The sequence below is a fragment of the Oryzias latipes genome, chromosome 7 (genome assembly GCF_002234675.1).
Source record: "Oryzias latipes chromosome 7, ASM223467v1".
In the NCBI taxonomy this organism is placed as follows: domain Eukaryota; kingdom Metazoa; phylum Chordata; class Actinopteri; order Beloniformes; family Adrianichthyidae; genus Oryzias; species Oryzias latipes.
The window spans coordinates 13,146,097-13,161,902 of record NC_019865.2 but is presented as its reverse complement, the minus strand read 5'-3'; the positions used below and the strand labels follow the sequence as shown (position 1 = coordinate 13,161,902).

General features: G+C 39.1%; 1 protein-coding gene across 2 annotated transcripts; it reads left to right on the top strand.

Moving 5' to 3' along the window:
* The first annotated feature begins 2,066 nt into the window (after positions 1–2,066).
* mov10 (Mov10 RISC complex RNA helicase) lies at positions 2,067–15,759 on the top strand. Of its 2 annotated transcripts, none has more exons than XM_011477124.3 (23): positions 2,067–2,321; positions 2,417–2,519; positions 4,595–4,779; positions 5,027–5,123; positions 5,196–5,337; positions 5,449–5,701; positions 5,784–5,897; positions 5,977–6,157; positions 8,068–8,210; positions 8,306–8,506; positions 8,874–8,986; positions 10,568–10,764; positions 11,886–11,983; positions 12,123–12,220; positions 12,298–12,396; positions 12,470–12,572; positions 12,670–12,787; positions 13,427–13,618; positions 13,955–14,026; positions 14,706–14,831; positions 14,902–14,990; positions 15,090–15,202; positions 15,285–15,759. In XM_011477124.3, exons 1-23 carry the CDS (start codon positions 2,194–2,196, stop codon positions 15,344–15,346), a joined length of 3,027 nt encoding a protein of 1,008 aa, XP_011475426.1. In that variant the 5' UTR covers positions 2,067–2,193; the 3' UTR covers positions 15,347–15,759. The 2 variants fall into 2 exon arrangements, with proteins under 2 accessions (XP_011475426.1, XP_011475425.1); XM_011477123.3 differs by having other exon boundaries at positions 2,068–2,321; positions 15,282–15,759.
* Positions 15,760–15,806: the final 47 nt, after the last annotated feature.

Here is a 15,806-nt window from a genome sequence, read left to right as displayed (position 1 = left end):
TACAGCAGCAGAAGACCACACCTGGTGCCACTCCTCAGTTAAGACTAGGAAACCGAGGTTCTAATTCACACAGGCTCAACAAAATTTGATAATGGACGATTAGAAAAATGTTGTCTGGTCTGATAAGTCTCAATTTGTGCTACAACATTCAGATAGGAGCAGAATTTGGTGTCAACAACATGAAAGCATGGATCCATCCTTCCTTGTATCAGTGGTTCAGGGTGGTGGTGGTGTAATGATGAGGGGATATTTTCTTGGCACACTTTGGGCCCCTTAGTACCAGTTGAAAATGGTAACAATGTCACAGCCTACCTGAGTATGTCCGTCCCTTTATGACAACACTGTGCATCCATCTTCTGATGGCTACTTCCAGAAGGATAAGGCACCATGTCATAAAGCTGGAATCATCGCATTCTGGTTTCTTGGACACGACACTGTGTTCACTGTCTTCAAATGGACTCCACAGATCTCAATCCAATAGATTATCTTTGGAATGTGGTGGAACGTGAGACTGGCATTATTGATATGAAGCCGACAAATCTGCAGCAACTGTGTGACGTTAGCATGTCAGTATGGACGAAACTCTCTGAGGAATGTTTCCAGTACCTTGTTAATTCTGAGCCATGAAGGTTTATGGTAGTTCTGGTGAAAAAAGGGGGTCCAACCCGGTACTAGCAAGGTGTAGCTAATGAAGTGAGTGTAGTTCTTATATACAGTCGATGGTTAGGACCGGCACGGAATTGTGTCTTCTTGTGGTTTCATTACTTCTGGGTAGGAAAAGGATCATTGGGAAATAACTCACATTTCATTGAAAAATTTGTTCTTTAGTATGCCAAAGGTAACATATCATCATGTGTGTATGTCTGTGTACATGAGTAAGTGTGTGTGTGTGTGTGCGCCTGTACTTCCTCCGCAAACAGAGCTCCTCCCCCCATCATGCAGACCTTCTATAGGGTTGCCATCGAGAGCATCCTGACCAGCTGCATCACCTTGTGGTACGGAGCCTGCCTGAGAAGATCATTGGTGTCCCCCTCACTCGCCTCTCGGACATTTATCAGTCTCGCCTCACCCGCAAAGCCATCAGGATTGCAGGGGGCCCTTCTCATCCATTCCAGAGATGGCCTGTTGCCATCAGGGAGGAGACTGCAAAGTCTCCAGGCCAGAACCAGCAGACTCAAGGACAGTTCCGTCCACCAGGCGATAAGGAGACTCTACTCCCTTCCTGCCTTCCCCCCCTCTGCCCCCTCCACTCCCTTCTGTGAACTTGAACTGAAGAACTTTCACACCTGCATCAGAACATAATATTCACCAAAGACTGCCATCACCGACTCATCTACTTACTGCTCTTAGCACTGTTGTCACTTTGAACTGTCACTTTAACTATCCCATTGCTCTTTTGCATTATTTAGATTATTCATTATAATTGTTATTTTGTATGCTTGCATTGTGGGGCGAGAGGAAAGTATTGTCGTCCGTGCTGTATTGTGCATGCAGCATATTTGCCAATAAAGCTGACTTTGAATATATATATAGTTTACTCTGAAAGACTTAAGAATAGCATGATATGAGAAACAATTATTCATTCATTCATTTTCTTAACCGTTTTTCCCTTTCGGGGTCACGGGGCTGCCGGAGCCTATCCCGGCCACCAAATAAATAAAATTAATTCTAAATAACAGTGAAAATGTAATCATTGATCCAACAACAGGCTTTTAATATTTAAACAATTTCGTGTTTCATTATGATCATGAAAATTATGAATATGAGATGGATGTCAAGGTCTTTAAACGTTCCTTAGTTTCCTTTAAGAGAACAGTAATTATCTTCAACATGTTCTCTGACACAAGTACGTCATCCTAATGATCAGACTAGTCGCCGTAGTAGCCGCTTGTTTTTACGGTTTCGTCCTGTTAGGTTTCGTTTCTTCCGTTTCATGGTGGTTTGGATGCGTTCGCTGACACCTCTGGGCTCAACCGTCTTCACACGGACATGTGTTTCCGCACGGACGGAAACAGACGCCGCCCATGTGGACTGCTAAGAAGTCAAAAGCGATCCGGCTTGTCGAAGTTTTTTTTTTTTTTATCAAAACAATCAGAAGTGCCTTCTTGAGGTTGCGCATCACCCGCGTTCGGACAAATTTCCTGGTCGATTTTTAGCTGTGTCGCTTCACGTTAATATTCTAGCGAAGGAAATATGACTTTTTTTACGTCACGCTGTCAAATTGGACTCGACTTTTTTGAGTTTTTGAACGAGACCAACCGAACCTCAATCAATGACAGAATCCAGCTAAGAGACATTTACAACGCTGAGTTCCGGAACAGGTGAGCGTCTATAGATCCACTCATCGTTGTTGTTGTTGTTGTTGTTAGTGAAAACTTTGTCTCGAAAGCTAAAAACTGCCCTGTTCTTCTTGCAGGACTCCCGGGATTAAAGATCCAAACTTCGGTTCCATTCTTTATGCCCTGAAAACGTGCAGGAAAGTGACCAGACGCAAAGACAAGATATACTTCACCCCCAAGGTACGAATTCGCGTGATTTCAGAATGAAAGATGTTTTCTCAGCTGAGAGAGATCACGTGACATTACTGTAAGCGTTTATGCCATATCTTTGTATTAATTGTCAAATACATGACAATGCAAAGATGAATTCCATTTTATATTGTTCTTTTGAAGAAATATTTAAATAAATTATAATACACGACTATTATTTTATTGCTAGGACTGCTTTGTGGATAATTTGCAATTAAAATAAACCTTCTTTTTATCTTATCACATTCAATACATGCAAAAATGTACTTGAACTTCCCTTGCCTTACCAGGATAGCAACCGCCTGGATATCTAGAGCAAACATGACCAAGGTCAAAATGTTTTTTAAAGCACCTGTAGTCAAACACTCAGGACAGATCACAAAAAGCACGATGGCAGGTGTGTTCTTCACAGAGTTGACAAGACTGTAATACAATACAGATTGTGTGTTATTTTTGTTTAATAGTACTTCCTTAATTTAAAATATTACTTTCTCAGAATGTACGGTGGCCCTGAAGTGCAAATCACATCAACACAAAAACATTATTTAAGATCCCAACAACAATGAAAAAAGTGAAACAAATAATTAAAAAAAAATAACACTACAGTTTAGAAATCAAATCAAAATTCTTGAAATGTAAAACAAAATTCCAGAAATGTATCTGATATATAAGAAAAATAAAGCAAAAATAAAGAACTGGAAAAGGTAAGTAGTTTGGATCACCACTGATTGGATGATGTCGTTTGATTGTTGAAGAAGGAAAGCAGAAGGATGTTTTGAATTGAGAATTATGTGGGTTGATTAAGCAATCACCAAACCTTTGCAGTGGATGTGGCCAGAAAACTTCTGTTAGAAGGTTTGGCTATGCCAAAGAACCCACAGTTAAAAAAGATAAACAAATGTCATCTTCCAATCAGGGATGTATTGACATCCCATATTACCTTCCATTTTCCAGGTTTCTCATTTTTCTTCAATTTGATTCAAGGAAATTACTTTTGTTCTCTGAAATGTTTCCTTTTTATTTGGTTAATTTTTTTTGGACTTGTTTATTTTTTATCTATTTTTGATTACATTTTGGTTTCTGGAATTTTGTTTTGATTTCTCAGATGTAATGTTGCTTTGTTGTTAGTTTTTTTGCTTTTCTAATTGTCGTGATCTTTAATATATTTTTGCATTGAGTGACTTGTTGATGCAGTGATTTGGACTTCAGGGCCACCGTAGTAATGTGTTACACAACTCTTAGATGACTTTTTTGTAAAACCTCCAGGAGCAGAACATAATGGGACAAATGTATTCACATTTAGCTGAGGGCTGATAACGTCTGCTGATAACGTTGCATTTCTTTGGTAAAGTGAAAGCACAACTGGAGGACTCACCCTCACCTTTAGTCAGTTTTGTCTAAAGAAATGAAAATACAGACCCTTTATTCTGAAGAACAATAGAGAAGGTGGAGAACAAACAGAACCTGAAGCTCATGGGCTTCAGAAATCCTCAAATAAATGCTATCTTAAAAATGGGGTTAGAACTGCTGTCCACCTGACCTACAGCAGCAAGAAGAACGGCTACTGATTCAGGGAACAAACAGGAACAAACACACGTATAAGGAACAAGAATGGTCTTTTAACTATGGTTGTGCAGTCTTTAGCAAAAAATCAAAAGCCTGTGTAGTTTTTGAGACGTATTTTCTGCAAAGCACCAGCAGCTCATTAGAAATTTGCTTCTGGGTTGTGGGCGGGACTAACTTAATATTCATAAAAACATGGTAGTTGGACAAAGTGGCCTCGTCAAGCCTGCTTACTTGTTAAACTTATCTAGCACCATTTACTTTAGTTTTAAAACCAGATTTAATCAAGAGGCCAAAAAGTTAATGTCCTACTTGAAAAAGGGGTTCAAGTACAGCCCCCACATCACGAGAGCTTATGTCTTGGAGGACCTATTAACCAAGTTTGTGGCTCCAGATGGGAAGTTCAGAGGAGTTTACGTCAGAAAGTTGTCCTCATTGTCATGTTTTAAACAAGTTGGAAAAAAAAAGAATCAAATAAAGTGAAAGTATGTTAATTTGCACAGGTCAGGTCTTTGTACGTTGACCAGTGGAGCACATCTAGGAACCGACCACGGCAGCCTGTCCAGAATGAAGAAGCCCTCCCAGACGTCATATCAGCAGCCAGCGGCTCACCAGAGGGAGCAGAGACAGGAGTAAGGGCCCGGAGACAACTGGCCATGCTTCTGGTGAAAAAGCTGACAGTAAACAGGTATTATTTAGCTGGTCTGACAAGTTTACTTTACTGCATTTCACTTCTACTAAAAAAAAAAAAGACAGAAGAGTTTTCTTTAATTTCTCATAAAATTTTGATTAAAAACTAACTTTGCTGTTTTACTGCCTCTTTGGTTTTCATGCACCCAGAAAATCTGAAAGGATTTAAAAGCATAAATCCTTGGCTTTATCTGTCTTCTCTTAACAAATTGTATTTGATCATTTTTCTCTCTGTATACATGCAGGACCGAGTATATCTCTGACAAACACGGTGTCAGCATCGTCTCTGACTGTCCGTTTGAAGATGGAAAACTTCACTTTCTCATGGAGGGCACATTTGAGGTTCTTTTCCTTTGAGTATACAATTATAAATTACTTATTGGCAACATGCAAAATGATCTCTTGTCCAAACAGCGGACACTTATCCTGAGTGTAGAAAACATGGGAAAGGAAATCGTCTTCTTCACTTACTACACTCCGCTGCACTGGCTCAAATGCCTGAAACTGTCCGACGTTGAAGGAGTGACCAAACAGAAACCTCTGCAGCTCAGGCCAGGTAATGTCTAACTCAAGGCAGCTAACTTTGATTTGATTTGAGGAGTGAAAAGGATGAAAAGGAACTTGTATAGATGTGATAAACATTTCACTTGTGGCTCTTTGCTCTCAGGTGACAGCTACAATATCCGGGTTGAGTTCAAGTGCAAAGAAGTAGGTTATTATCCAGCTACACTGGCTTTTGAATTCAAAAAAGGCCTGGAACCCTCTTTCGACGCGTTCCACATTGTGCGCACCATCGAAGCGCGGTGCGTAACTGCACTGGGATTGCAGCTGGCCCCTGAATCACCCTACAAGCCTAACTTGCTTCCTGCTTGGACCCCTCAATCTGACTGCATGATTGTGGATGGACAACGACCTGAGGGGTAAGATCATGGACTGTCAAATAGCAATTAAATCTGCGCGAGGTCTGTTTTTTGATGCTAATTGGTTTTACTCCAATTATAGGCAGTCTGTGATGAAGCTGAACTATGTGGTTGAATTAAAACCGTACAAAGTCCCGCAGCACATGACCCACCTCATCGGCTTGCTGAAAGAGTCCAGGTTTAACTCTGATTCAAGGTACGTTTATTGAGGTTTCAAAAAAATCAAAAGGATTTCTAGTGTCATTGTTTCCCTGCTCTGTTTTTTTTTTAAATAGGAAGATGGTGCTGGAGAGTCCCTTGACCTGGGAGAACTACAAAGAGAAGTTCCAGCTCATGCTGTATCTGGAGGAGCTTCAGATGGAAGTGGACATCAGGAGGTACAACATCCCCAACAGCGACAAAGAGTATGCCGTCCTGAGTCCTGACCCCAGTAGCAAGCAACTTCTAGTACTAGAGGTGGGTGTTCATAATTTGTTTATTTCTTCTATTTGTCTTTAATAGCTTTGATAGCGATTATAAGAAGTCAACACACACCTGTTAAGTATTGTAAATGTTAGACCAAGATAAATCAGTTCAGAACTTTTTCCACCTTTAATTTGACGTAATCTATTCCAGCAAAATGAGGTAGTAAGATGAGCAAAACTAAAACTGATATATTGTGATTCAAAATTCTGCACAGCCTTAAAGTAATACTATGTTGAAAAATCTTTGAATTCCATAAAAGTACTCGACCTTTGTTATTGGACTTTGTAAATACAACAGACCTTGAGTCAACCGCGTGCTGAAAGGCTTCTGATGACACTTTGGAACATGGAACTGTTCCAACTTTCTTGATGATGACAACATTTGATGATGATATTTAAGACATATAGTTTTAAAAGAGAAAATAAGACAAAAAAACAAGAAGTATCTGAAAGGGAGTAAGAAGAAGTAAAAGTTATAAATTCTCACTCCACTCATTTGGTTCCATTTAAATCGTATTCCTCACACCCAAATGCATCCCCACACAATTTAAATTTATACTCATATATTTATATATATATATCAGCTTATATTTTGGTATTTGTTCTTGAGTTCCTTTACAGTTTGACATTGTTTTAAGTGTAAACTGGTCACTAACACTTCAATTCCAATTGAAAGAACTCCCCAAAGCATGATGCTGCCACCACCATGCTTGGCAGTGTTTAGTTTTCTCCTGTCGATGTTTAGCTGAACTTGGAAGCTTTTTTTTTCAGTCCTACAACCCTACCCTAAAGCTAAGGCAAATGAAGAATATGTAGAACACACAACATTGCTGTCATATGCACCACACATCCAGTGCTTGGTAGCGATCCCTCTTGAGTTTTGGAAGATATGTGCAGACTTTGGCTTTTGCTGTAACATGACACCAAGAACACCGAATGAGAAGCCTACATAGTAGCAATTGTACCTTACTTGGGGCCCTTGTATCTGAAAATGGACTGATCACACACACAGCATCTTTCTCACAGACTAATGTCTGCGTCCTTGGTTCTCAGGAGCTTGTTTTGAAGATGCTGCAGCTGGGAGCAGTCGAATGTCTGCGGATTTGGCACGGCGGCTTTGCCTCATGACAGCATTTTGTCTAACATTTCTATAAACTATGATTTAATGTGATAGTATGAATCAAACAAAAAAAACTTACATTTATTCAAAAGCATAATTGAAGTACATTTTCTTAGCATGCAATAATACCAGCTGTTTGCTGTTTGATAAAGCTTTGAATGTGGTTGCTTCACTCTGAACAGAGCCGCACCCAGTCTATTAAGAGTATAGGTAGACTTGTGCAACCATGTTATTTGAAGTTCTGAGGTTATAGGTCACATTAAAGACGGGAAACGCTTCAAACTGATTTATTTCGCTCTCATTATTTGACATCACAAAAAGGCAGTATGCATAGTTTTTTATAACCACTGGAACTTCTCAGTAATATGTATCTATAGCTTATAGAAAAATATTTTAACAGGACAAAGGGAATTTGAATTCTATATATTTTTTTAAAGACGTAGTTTCAGGTGTCCTGCTCTCAAAAAACGAATAAAGTTTATCATAATATTTTTAGACCATAACAAATAAAAATATTTATTGTATAAATAAAGATTTTCAAAATGCTGTCTTCTTAAATTGCTTTATTTATCATTCCTATTGATCTTTACTCAGCTTCACCGGCCCCGGCTCTTTCTTCTTTTTTATTTCTGTGTGGACATTCTCGTTATAAACCTGTCTTTAATTGCTGAAGTGCAGACATGTCGAGGCTTCATGAAATTGAATCACACCACTGTGTTCATTCATGTTCACTGACAGAAAAATAATGCTTTCTGCTTCATACCTTTCGTTTTACCTGTCAGCTCCCAGGCGTGTCGGAGAACCGCCCGTCTGTGCTTCGAGGAGATTCGTTGCTGGTGTACCCCCAAGGAGAAACAAACAAGAAGTACCGTGGTTACGTTCACGGTGTGCAGCTGGACAGTGTCAAACTGGGCTTCGCTTCAGAGTATGGCACAACAGTAGCTTGCAGTGAGAAAAGCAAAATCACCCCACGTTGAGCAGAAAAGGTTTGCTTAGCCTTTGTCCATTTTTTTACAATAGGTTTTTGGATCGTTTTAAAAGAGGCAAAGACTTCAGCCTTCTACAGGGCATAAAGTTCAATGTGGAGTTCGTCATCAACCGCCTGACTCTGCGTCTGCAGCACCGAGCAGCAGAACTGGCCTTCACTAACAAGTTGGGAAGTGTGCTGTTTCCTTCTGAACCTCCCTGCTCCTGTCAGCAGCCTGACCTTCCCAAGCTCAGGTGAGGTTGCTGCTTCCCTCCAGAGACCCTGTTCTGTGCAGTTGATCTCAAGGGTTTGCTTCTTGAACAATATTAGTTCAGGCTGCCTTCAAGGACCTTGTGGCTCTGTTTGTCTGGTAAAACTTTACATTGAAATCACTTTTGTAGGCATATTTGAACCTAAAAAAAGGAAATTCTACTGACAAAACACAAAATAGTTTCTTAATATTTCTCATAATGCTTAATTTTAGGATTTGTGAATGCTTTTCTAAGAAGTCCTTTGAAATTGCTAATCCTCTGTGGAAATATTTCCCCCTGCTGGTGATTCCTATCATTACCCTCCTTTTATTTTATTTTGTTCTTTTGCTTCTGTCTTTTGTGTTGATAGTCTGTTTGACCGGCAGCTTGAGAAAAATCCAGAACAGTATGGAGCGGTTCAACAGATTTTAATAGGATCCTCCAGACCTGCACCTTACCTTGTGTTTGGTCCTCCTGGAACAGGTACCAGCACACAGTGCCGCTTTATTCATCACGCAAGTTCTGATAGAGAAAAAGCAAAAGACATTACAGCATTTAAATTTAGTTATAATGCAATACTGCACTTAAAACGCCCTGTTGCACATGCAACCATGTGGAATTTTGACCATTCTAAGTTGAATGTTACGGGAAGGCTACATTTAGCCAGGGTTAATCTTAAATTTAGCACTCTTGTTTTTTTAAGCTACATTAAGAAATGCAGCTGCAATGGTTGAACAACAAATGGCCACAAACCAACCAGACTGATGTCTTTTAAAGTTTAATTTTTGGTAAACATTTTAAACAAATACATTTTCATTTTACATTCTTGGTGTTTTTCTGGTCCATCTTGTGTCCACCATTAAATACTTTCAAACACATTGGTGACAAGGAAACAAAATGGCTCCTAAAGTTACACATTTACAAGAAAGCATTTCAGTTGCAGTATAAAGCAAACGAGCAAAAGTCCTTACTGCACGGACCTTTTCAACCATTTGCAGGATCTGCATGAAGCAACCACACTTCCCTTTTCTGCATCCTTATTGAATCTTACCAACAATGCAGCTTTTGCTCTTGGAAGACTCTATCTTTAAGCAGTTCTATTGAATCCAGAGAGGCTGGACTTTTATATTCAATAACAGACTGGCAAAACAAGTACCGTATTTTCTGTACTATAAGTCACAGCAGCTAAAAAATTCACAATGAAGAAGAAAAAAAAATCATTTAAGTCGCACTTTTGGGAGAAATTTATTTAACAAACTACGAGACCAAGAACAGACATTTCATCTTAAAAGGCAAATGATAATAGCTGAATAGATAACAATATTAGAATGAATGCACGCTTCACTACCGTAACACATTGCTGCTTATTTGGCTTCATGAAACATTGGAGCAATCTATCATATTAGTGCAACATATGAACAATTATTCAGATAACAATAGCATACAGAACATTCTAACAAGTCAATCAAACTCTTTATATTACTTCAAATCACTAAATCAATTCAGTTCTTCATCTTCTGAGCCACTTTTGAACAACTCAGCCGAGCCCAGCACAAGACTAGTCACTGCTTCTTCTTCTGCGCTGCTGTCAGTGTCAAATATTGACACACACCTTAAGGACATGAATACAGTCCCAACCCCGGCTAATCTATGCAAAAGTGTGATTTATAATCTGAAAAATATGGCCATCATGTAGCCCGAAAATAAAACATTTGACAAACAAAAAATATTGAGTAGTTGAAGAATTTTTGACTGAGTTTAGTTGTAGATTACCTACTAAAAATAGGAAAAGAAGCCTCAGAAAACTCTATTGATAGTTTTATAACAGGCGAAAAATAAAAAGCAAATGGGTTTAATGTAACCGCCCCTTATTTTATACATTTGAATTACATTTTATGGTGACATTTCTCATATTCTTCCAGCACAACCTCCTATGAAAGTTCAACGAGTCCCTGGTACAAAATTTAGGCACATTACCTAAGATTTCTTTCTTGTTCAACAAAGAAAAGAGAAATTCAATGCTCCCCTCTAGTTTGGGATGTGATATTCTTGTGGTCTGTTTAGGCAAAACTGTGACTGTTGTGGAAGCCATCAAGCAGATCGAGAAGTTCCAGACCTGCTGCCACATTCTGGCCTGTGCTCCCTCCAACAGTGCTGCTGACCTGCTCTGCACCAAGATCCTGGAGCATGTGGATAGGCACAAGGTGTACCGCATGTACGCCACCAGCCGGGACCCAAAGCTGGTGCCTGACCATCTGAAGGTCAGTCATGGGGGCTTTTTCAATCCCTGTCACTGCTATGGATTTAGGGCTTCTGTGTTTGGTCTCTAACTGACACACTACCACACAAAGTGTTGTTTTATAGATCCGTTATGGATTCTCTATCCTGCTGATCAGCAGCTCTTAACCTGGGATCCCACTAATAATAAAATGAAACAGAAAAATTTAAATAATTTGTACTGATCAATCGTCAATGCTTTCAAAGTGTTTCCTATGATGCTGATTGGGAAATGGGAAGTTCCATCTGGAACCATGTTCTGGTGGAGTTTGAAAACCATTGATCCTGTAGATGAATGGCTGTTAATCAGGATTGTTCTCTAGCTTTTTATTGATATACAACATGTACAAATTCCTTACATTGTCACCAAGAGTGTAAAGATTAATTGACTTAATCAATTTATATTCCAACCAGATGGATCTGTCTGAGGCAAGTTGTTAATCAAATCGACGTAAACATTGAAAAAAAATTGTTTCAAAATGAAATAAATCGATTGTATCGATAGCGGAGAATACTATTTGGATTGATGCATGGTAGGTTTATTTTACTATAAGGTAAAAATGATTAAGTGCCATCACAGTGGACAAAGCACATGTGATAGCAACAAAAGCTGATCAATCCATCATTATACTTTGAACACTTTGAATTTAGCAAAGACATGTGACAGTACAGAGTGCTACAATGTTCTAATAATGTTCCGCTTGTCTTATTATGTGAAAAATAACAATGGGTTGAACTTTATGAAGCTATAATGTGAATGGATTAACAATTAATTTTTGTTTACTTGTTTTTTTTCTACACATCTTAATTCAAACATGATTATCTTGTAATAACATACAAAGAATCTGGAAAACGTCACCTGCACTGTTCAGTACTCTGGTATCTCTGAGTCACACTGGTTGAATTTTAGGCTAAAAATGTTCTGGATCGATTTTAGGTCAGTGAATCTGATCGTTCCAATATGGACCGTGAATCAACAAACACAAATTAGGATATTAATCAAATCATTGTTACAATGAATAGTTAAACCCCTAATCATCTCTCTTTTACTCTCATTGAAAACTTTTTCAAAACTCTTGAACATGACCATTGTGGTGCTTCACAGGATGTCTCTAACCTGGTTGGGGAGTGTTATGAATTTCCTTCTAAAGAGACACTGATGGAGTATAAGATCCTGGTCACCACCCTGTTAACTGCTGGAAGGTAGTGAATAACTCTCTGTAGGCTTCTCTTTACTGACCTGCATGCCGCCTACATTTCACTTTGCTTACTCACTGCCAATATGAACAGCCTCATTCCAGCTTGCAGGGTGGGAATTGACCTCGTCTATTTGAATGTGCAGGTTAGTCTCAGGAGCCATTCCTGTTGGACATTTCACTCATGTGTTTGTGGATGAGGCTGGACATGCAGTGGAGACGGAGTGTTTAGTCCCAATTGCAGGTGAGGGAGATAAACAGCAGTGCGATCAAACTGTCTCCGTGGACCACTCCCCTTTTATTCATTTGAATTCTGTCCAGGATTGTTTGATGCCAGTTTTTGTCAGCTTGTTCTGGCTGGGGACCCCAAACAGCTGGGACCCATCCTCAGATCTCCTTTTGCTCTGAAATATGGGATGGGTAAGTTAAAGAAAATTCTATTTTTTGTGTTATTTGAACTTAAGCCTGTTGAATAAAAATCTACCGTCTGCAGGAGTGTCCCTGTTGGAGCGCCTGATGAATAATTTTCCTCTGTACCAGAAGAACGAAGGCGATTACAACAAACGCTTTGTCACCAAACTCCTGCGCAACTACAGGCATGTCCCAAGAGTCTTAAGACCTCCCAGTGAAATACAGTATCTGTTTTTATATATATATTTATAAAAGTATTTCCTAATAATTGTTCTTTTTCAGGTCCCACCCTGCCATCCTGAAAATTCCCAATGATCTCTTCTATGATGGGGAACTGCAGCCTTGCGCCGAGGAATATTCATGCAGCTCTTACTGCTTTTGGAGGCACCTTCCAAAGATGGTATGACTTCCTTCAATTTGCAACAGTGCTTTGCAAACGGATCAGTTTAGTCTTTTTTATCTTCAAATGTGTAGAAAATGTCAATTTATGTTGCTGTTAAAATCAACAGTATAAAAAAAGCAAAGCAATTTAATTGACTTCAGGAAGGGCGTGATGGAACTGGCTAAACCTCTAATTTTGACAAATTTTGAATATTTCTCATAGAAGTTTTCATAATTCTGGAAACATTTGCAGATGTTCAGACATTCCGGTAGGTTGAAAGATTACTGGAACCCGGAAGGCCTAATTGATCTACATTCACAGGAATGTTTTTACCAATCTCTTTAAGCCTAGTTGCAGACCCTTTTAAAATGGGGTCTGATAAAAATAATAGTTTGTTGTTGTTGCCGTCCAGTGAGTGTAAACTTAAGAGAAACTTTCCTCATAGACATTTAAATAGTCATCAATATACAGAAAGTAGCTCTGCATAAGTTTTTACCTTAATAATGGAGCTCTTCTCTGAAATACATATAAATGTTGTCTTAAACACTGCTTGAATAGAAATACAGGAAAAGCTTTATGTCAAGATTACTTCCCAGTACGATGGCATTCAGTGTCTGGACCTACATGCAAAAAAAACAAGTTTTTCTGATATTTTAGGAGTTTCCTGTGATCTTCCATGGGGTGGCTGGACTTGATGAGCGTGAGAAGACCAGCCCTTCATTCTTCAATGTTGCAGAAATTGAGGTGCTGATGGATTATGTGCAGAAACTGCTGGAGGCGCAGGGCAAGAAGGGGGAGCCAAAAATCGCACCCAAAGAAATTGGCATTATCGCCCCCTACAGGAAGCAGGTTAGAATTGTTTTCTGTCAAGTAACATACTCATAAAACCGTGAAGACATAAGATTTGAGGTGGCTAGGCTGTTAGTCATTCTGTCTGAGGGCTGCCAAAAGACTTTGATTTTGAAAAACTCAAATTTCTAAAACTCTTCAAACACATTTACCCTCTAAGTATTTAATTGTAGTTGAAGCTGTAGTAGTCTGAAAAAACCCCTCTAAACTTCTCAAATGTAGCACTTGCTCTACTAGTTTTAAACGTTTCTGTTGTTTTTTGTAGAAAGAGACTAACAAGCAAAGTGAAGCATGACTGAACCTCCTCTGTCATATTTTTTTATTATCATGTAACAGGTGCAGAAAATTCGTAGAGCCCTGGAAAAGGTTGGCCAGAACTTCAGACTTCTAGACATGAATGCTCTAAAGGTAAATGAAATCTTCAGAATGACACACACACTCAGTGGCTGCTGTGGGAGCCACACCTGTTCAGCTGCTTATTGATATCTGATCAGTTAGAAACAGTTCTGTATTTATGTCTTTAGCAATACAACAAACCAAATGCAACAAAAACACATTCAGTGAAGTTGAACTTGAGTTTGAACTCTGCCACAAGTGACATGGCTCTTCAAGTCGTTGCATGTGTGACTGAGGTGCAACTCCACAGAACAGTCAAAGTAAAAAAGAAACTATTTTTGAACACGGTGTGGCAACCAGTTCCAGAAAAACTGGTCTGAGTGTTTCAGAAACTGCCAGTCTGTTTGCACAAGAATTAATGGTAACAGAGAACTAACCTTGATGCAGCTTTGTGGCAAAAGAAGACACTGAGATTGCTCATCGCCTGAGTACATGCTGCAACATTTATAGTACTTTTTCAAATTATGCACTCTAGATATTATCATCTATTTTAATTCCAAAAGTATTAGAAGATGAAGAGGTGGTGGAAAGAAGGAAAACCCTGTGCTCTGGTACCATGAAAACACTTCCAAAGACTGTGTCTAGCCCTAAAAAAATAAAAAATAAAGTATTAAAGGTCAAATTTGCAGGTAAGCATGGAGTTGTCAGTGTGTGTTGAATCAACAGCTGTGCATTCACCTGTGCATGTCAGGTGGGCTCAGTGGAGGAGTTCCAAGGCCAGGAGAGGAGAGTGATCTTGGTGTCTACTGTTCGCAGCAGCTCTGAGTACATGGAGTTCGACAAAAAGTTCAGTCTGGGCTTCGTCAAGAATGAGAAGGTATGTGAAGTAAAAACAGATGCATGCTGCGTGCTCTTACATCCCGCTAATGCTGTATTTTGTCATCCAGAGATTCAACGTGGCTGTGACTCGAGCCAAAGCCCTGCTGATTGTGGTAGGAAACCCTGTAGTACTGAAAACAGATCCTACCTGGGCTCGGTACGGTTCTCATTTTAGCCCACTTTTTAACGTGTCAACTGTAAAATTGAGCTGAGAGTTTCATTAACACAAATGCCCTCTTCTTTATTCCTACTCAAGTTTCTTGCAGTACTGCAAAGATGATGGAGGCGACACTGGCTTCAAACATGAGGAGAACATTGAAGATGTGGAAATTCGATTGGCTGCTCTCTGCATAAGCATGCAGAGCCATGGTAAGATGTTTCTGCCAAATTCTTACTTTTTTTTTTTAACATGCATTTATTTAATAACTTACCATGCTCTTTTTTATAGCAGAAGAGACAGAGGAGAGTAATGTCCAAAAGTACCAAGATCCTGAGTGGAGGCGTGATATTTGAACACGTACAGAGACTGGAGACCTGTGATTAAAATCTAGACTTGGTTCAGTGCAATCTTACTTATGCATATTGTTTTATAAGATCAAAATGCTTCCAAAAGGGCTCTTTTGAAGTCATATCCATTTTTAAGTGTTACAGGAAGCATAGCAAAGGAATCTAATTGTTCAAATTGTTTCTGTTAGATGTAGAACTTGACCAAAGAGAATGTATTGCTGGGAACTGAAACATTTTTAGAGCAGCGATCATGAATAGCGCTAATAATAATTGGTGCCTATGCAATTATACATTTCAAATGTGAATAATCAATGAACCAAAAAAAGAAAGACTGGACCTTCCGTAATAAATGAAATGCAGTACAATTTGACTGCAACACTGAAACATGATTTTTGACAATAAATGTGAGAACAAAATTATGTGAGCAGAGACTGACTTTTTTCCCCCAGAAGCCTCAATAATAAAG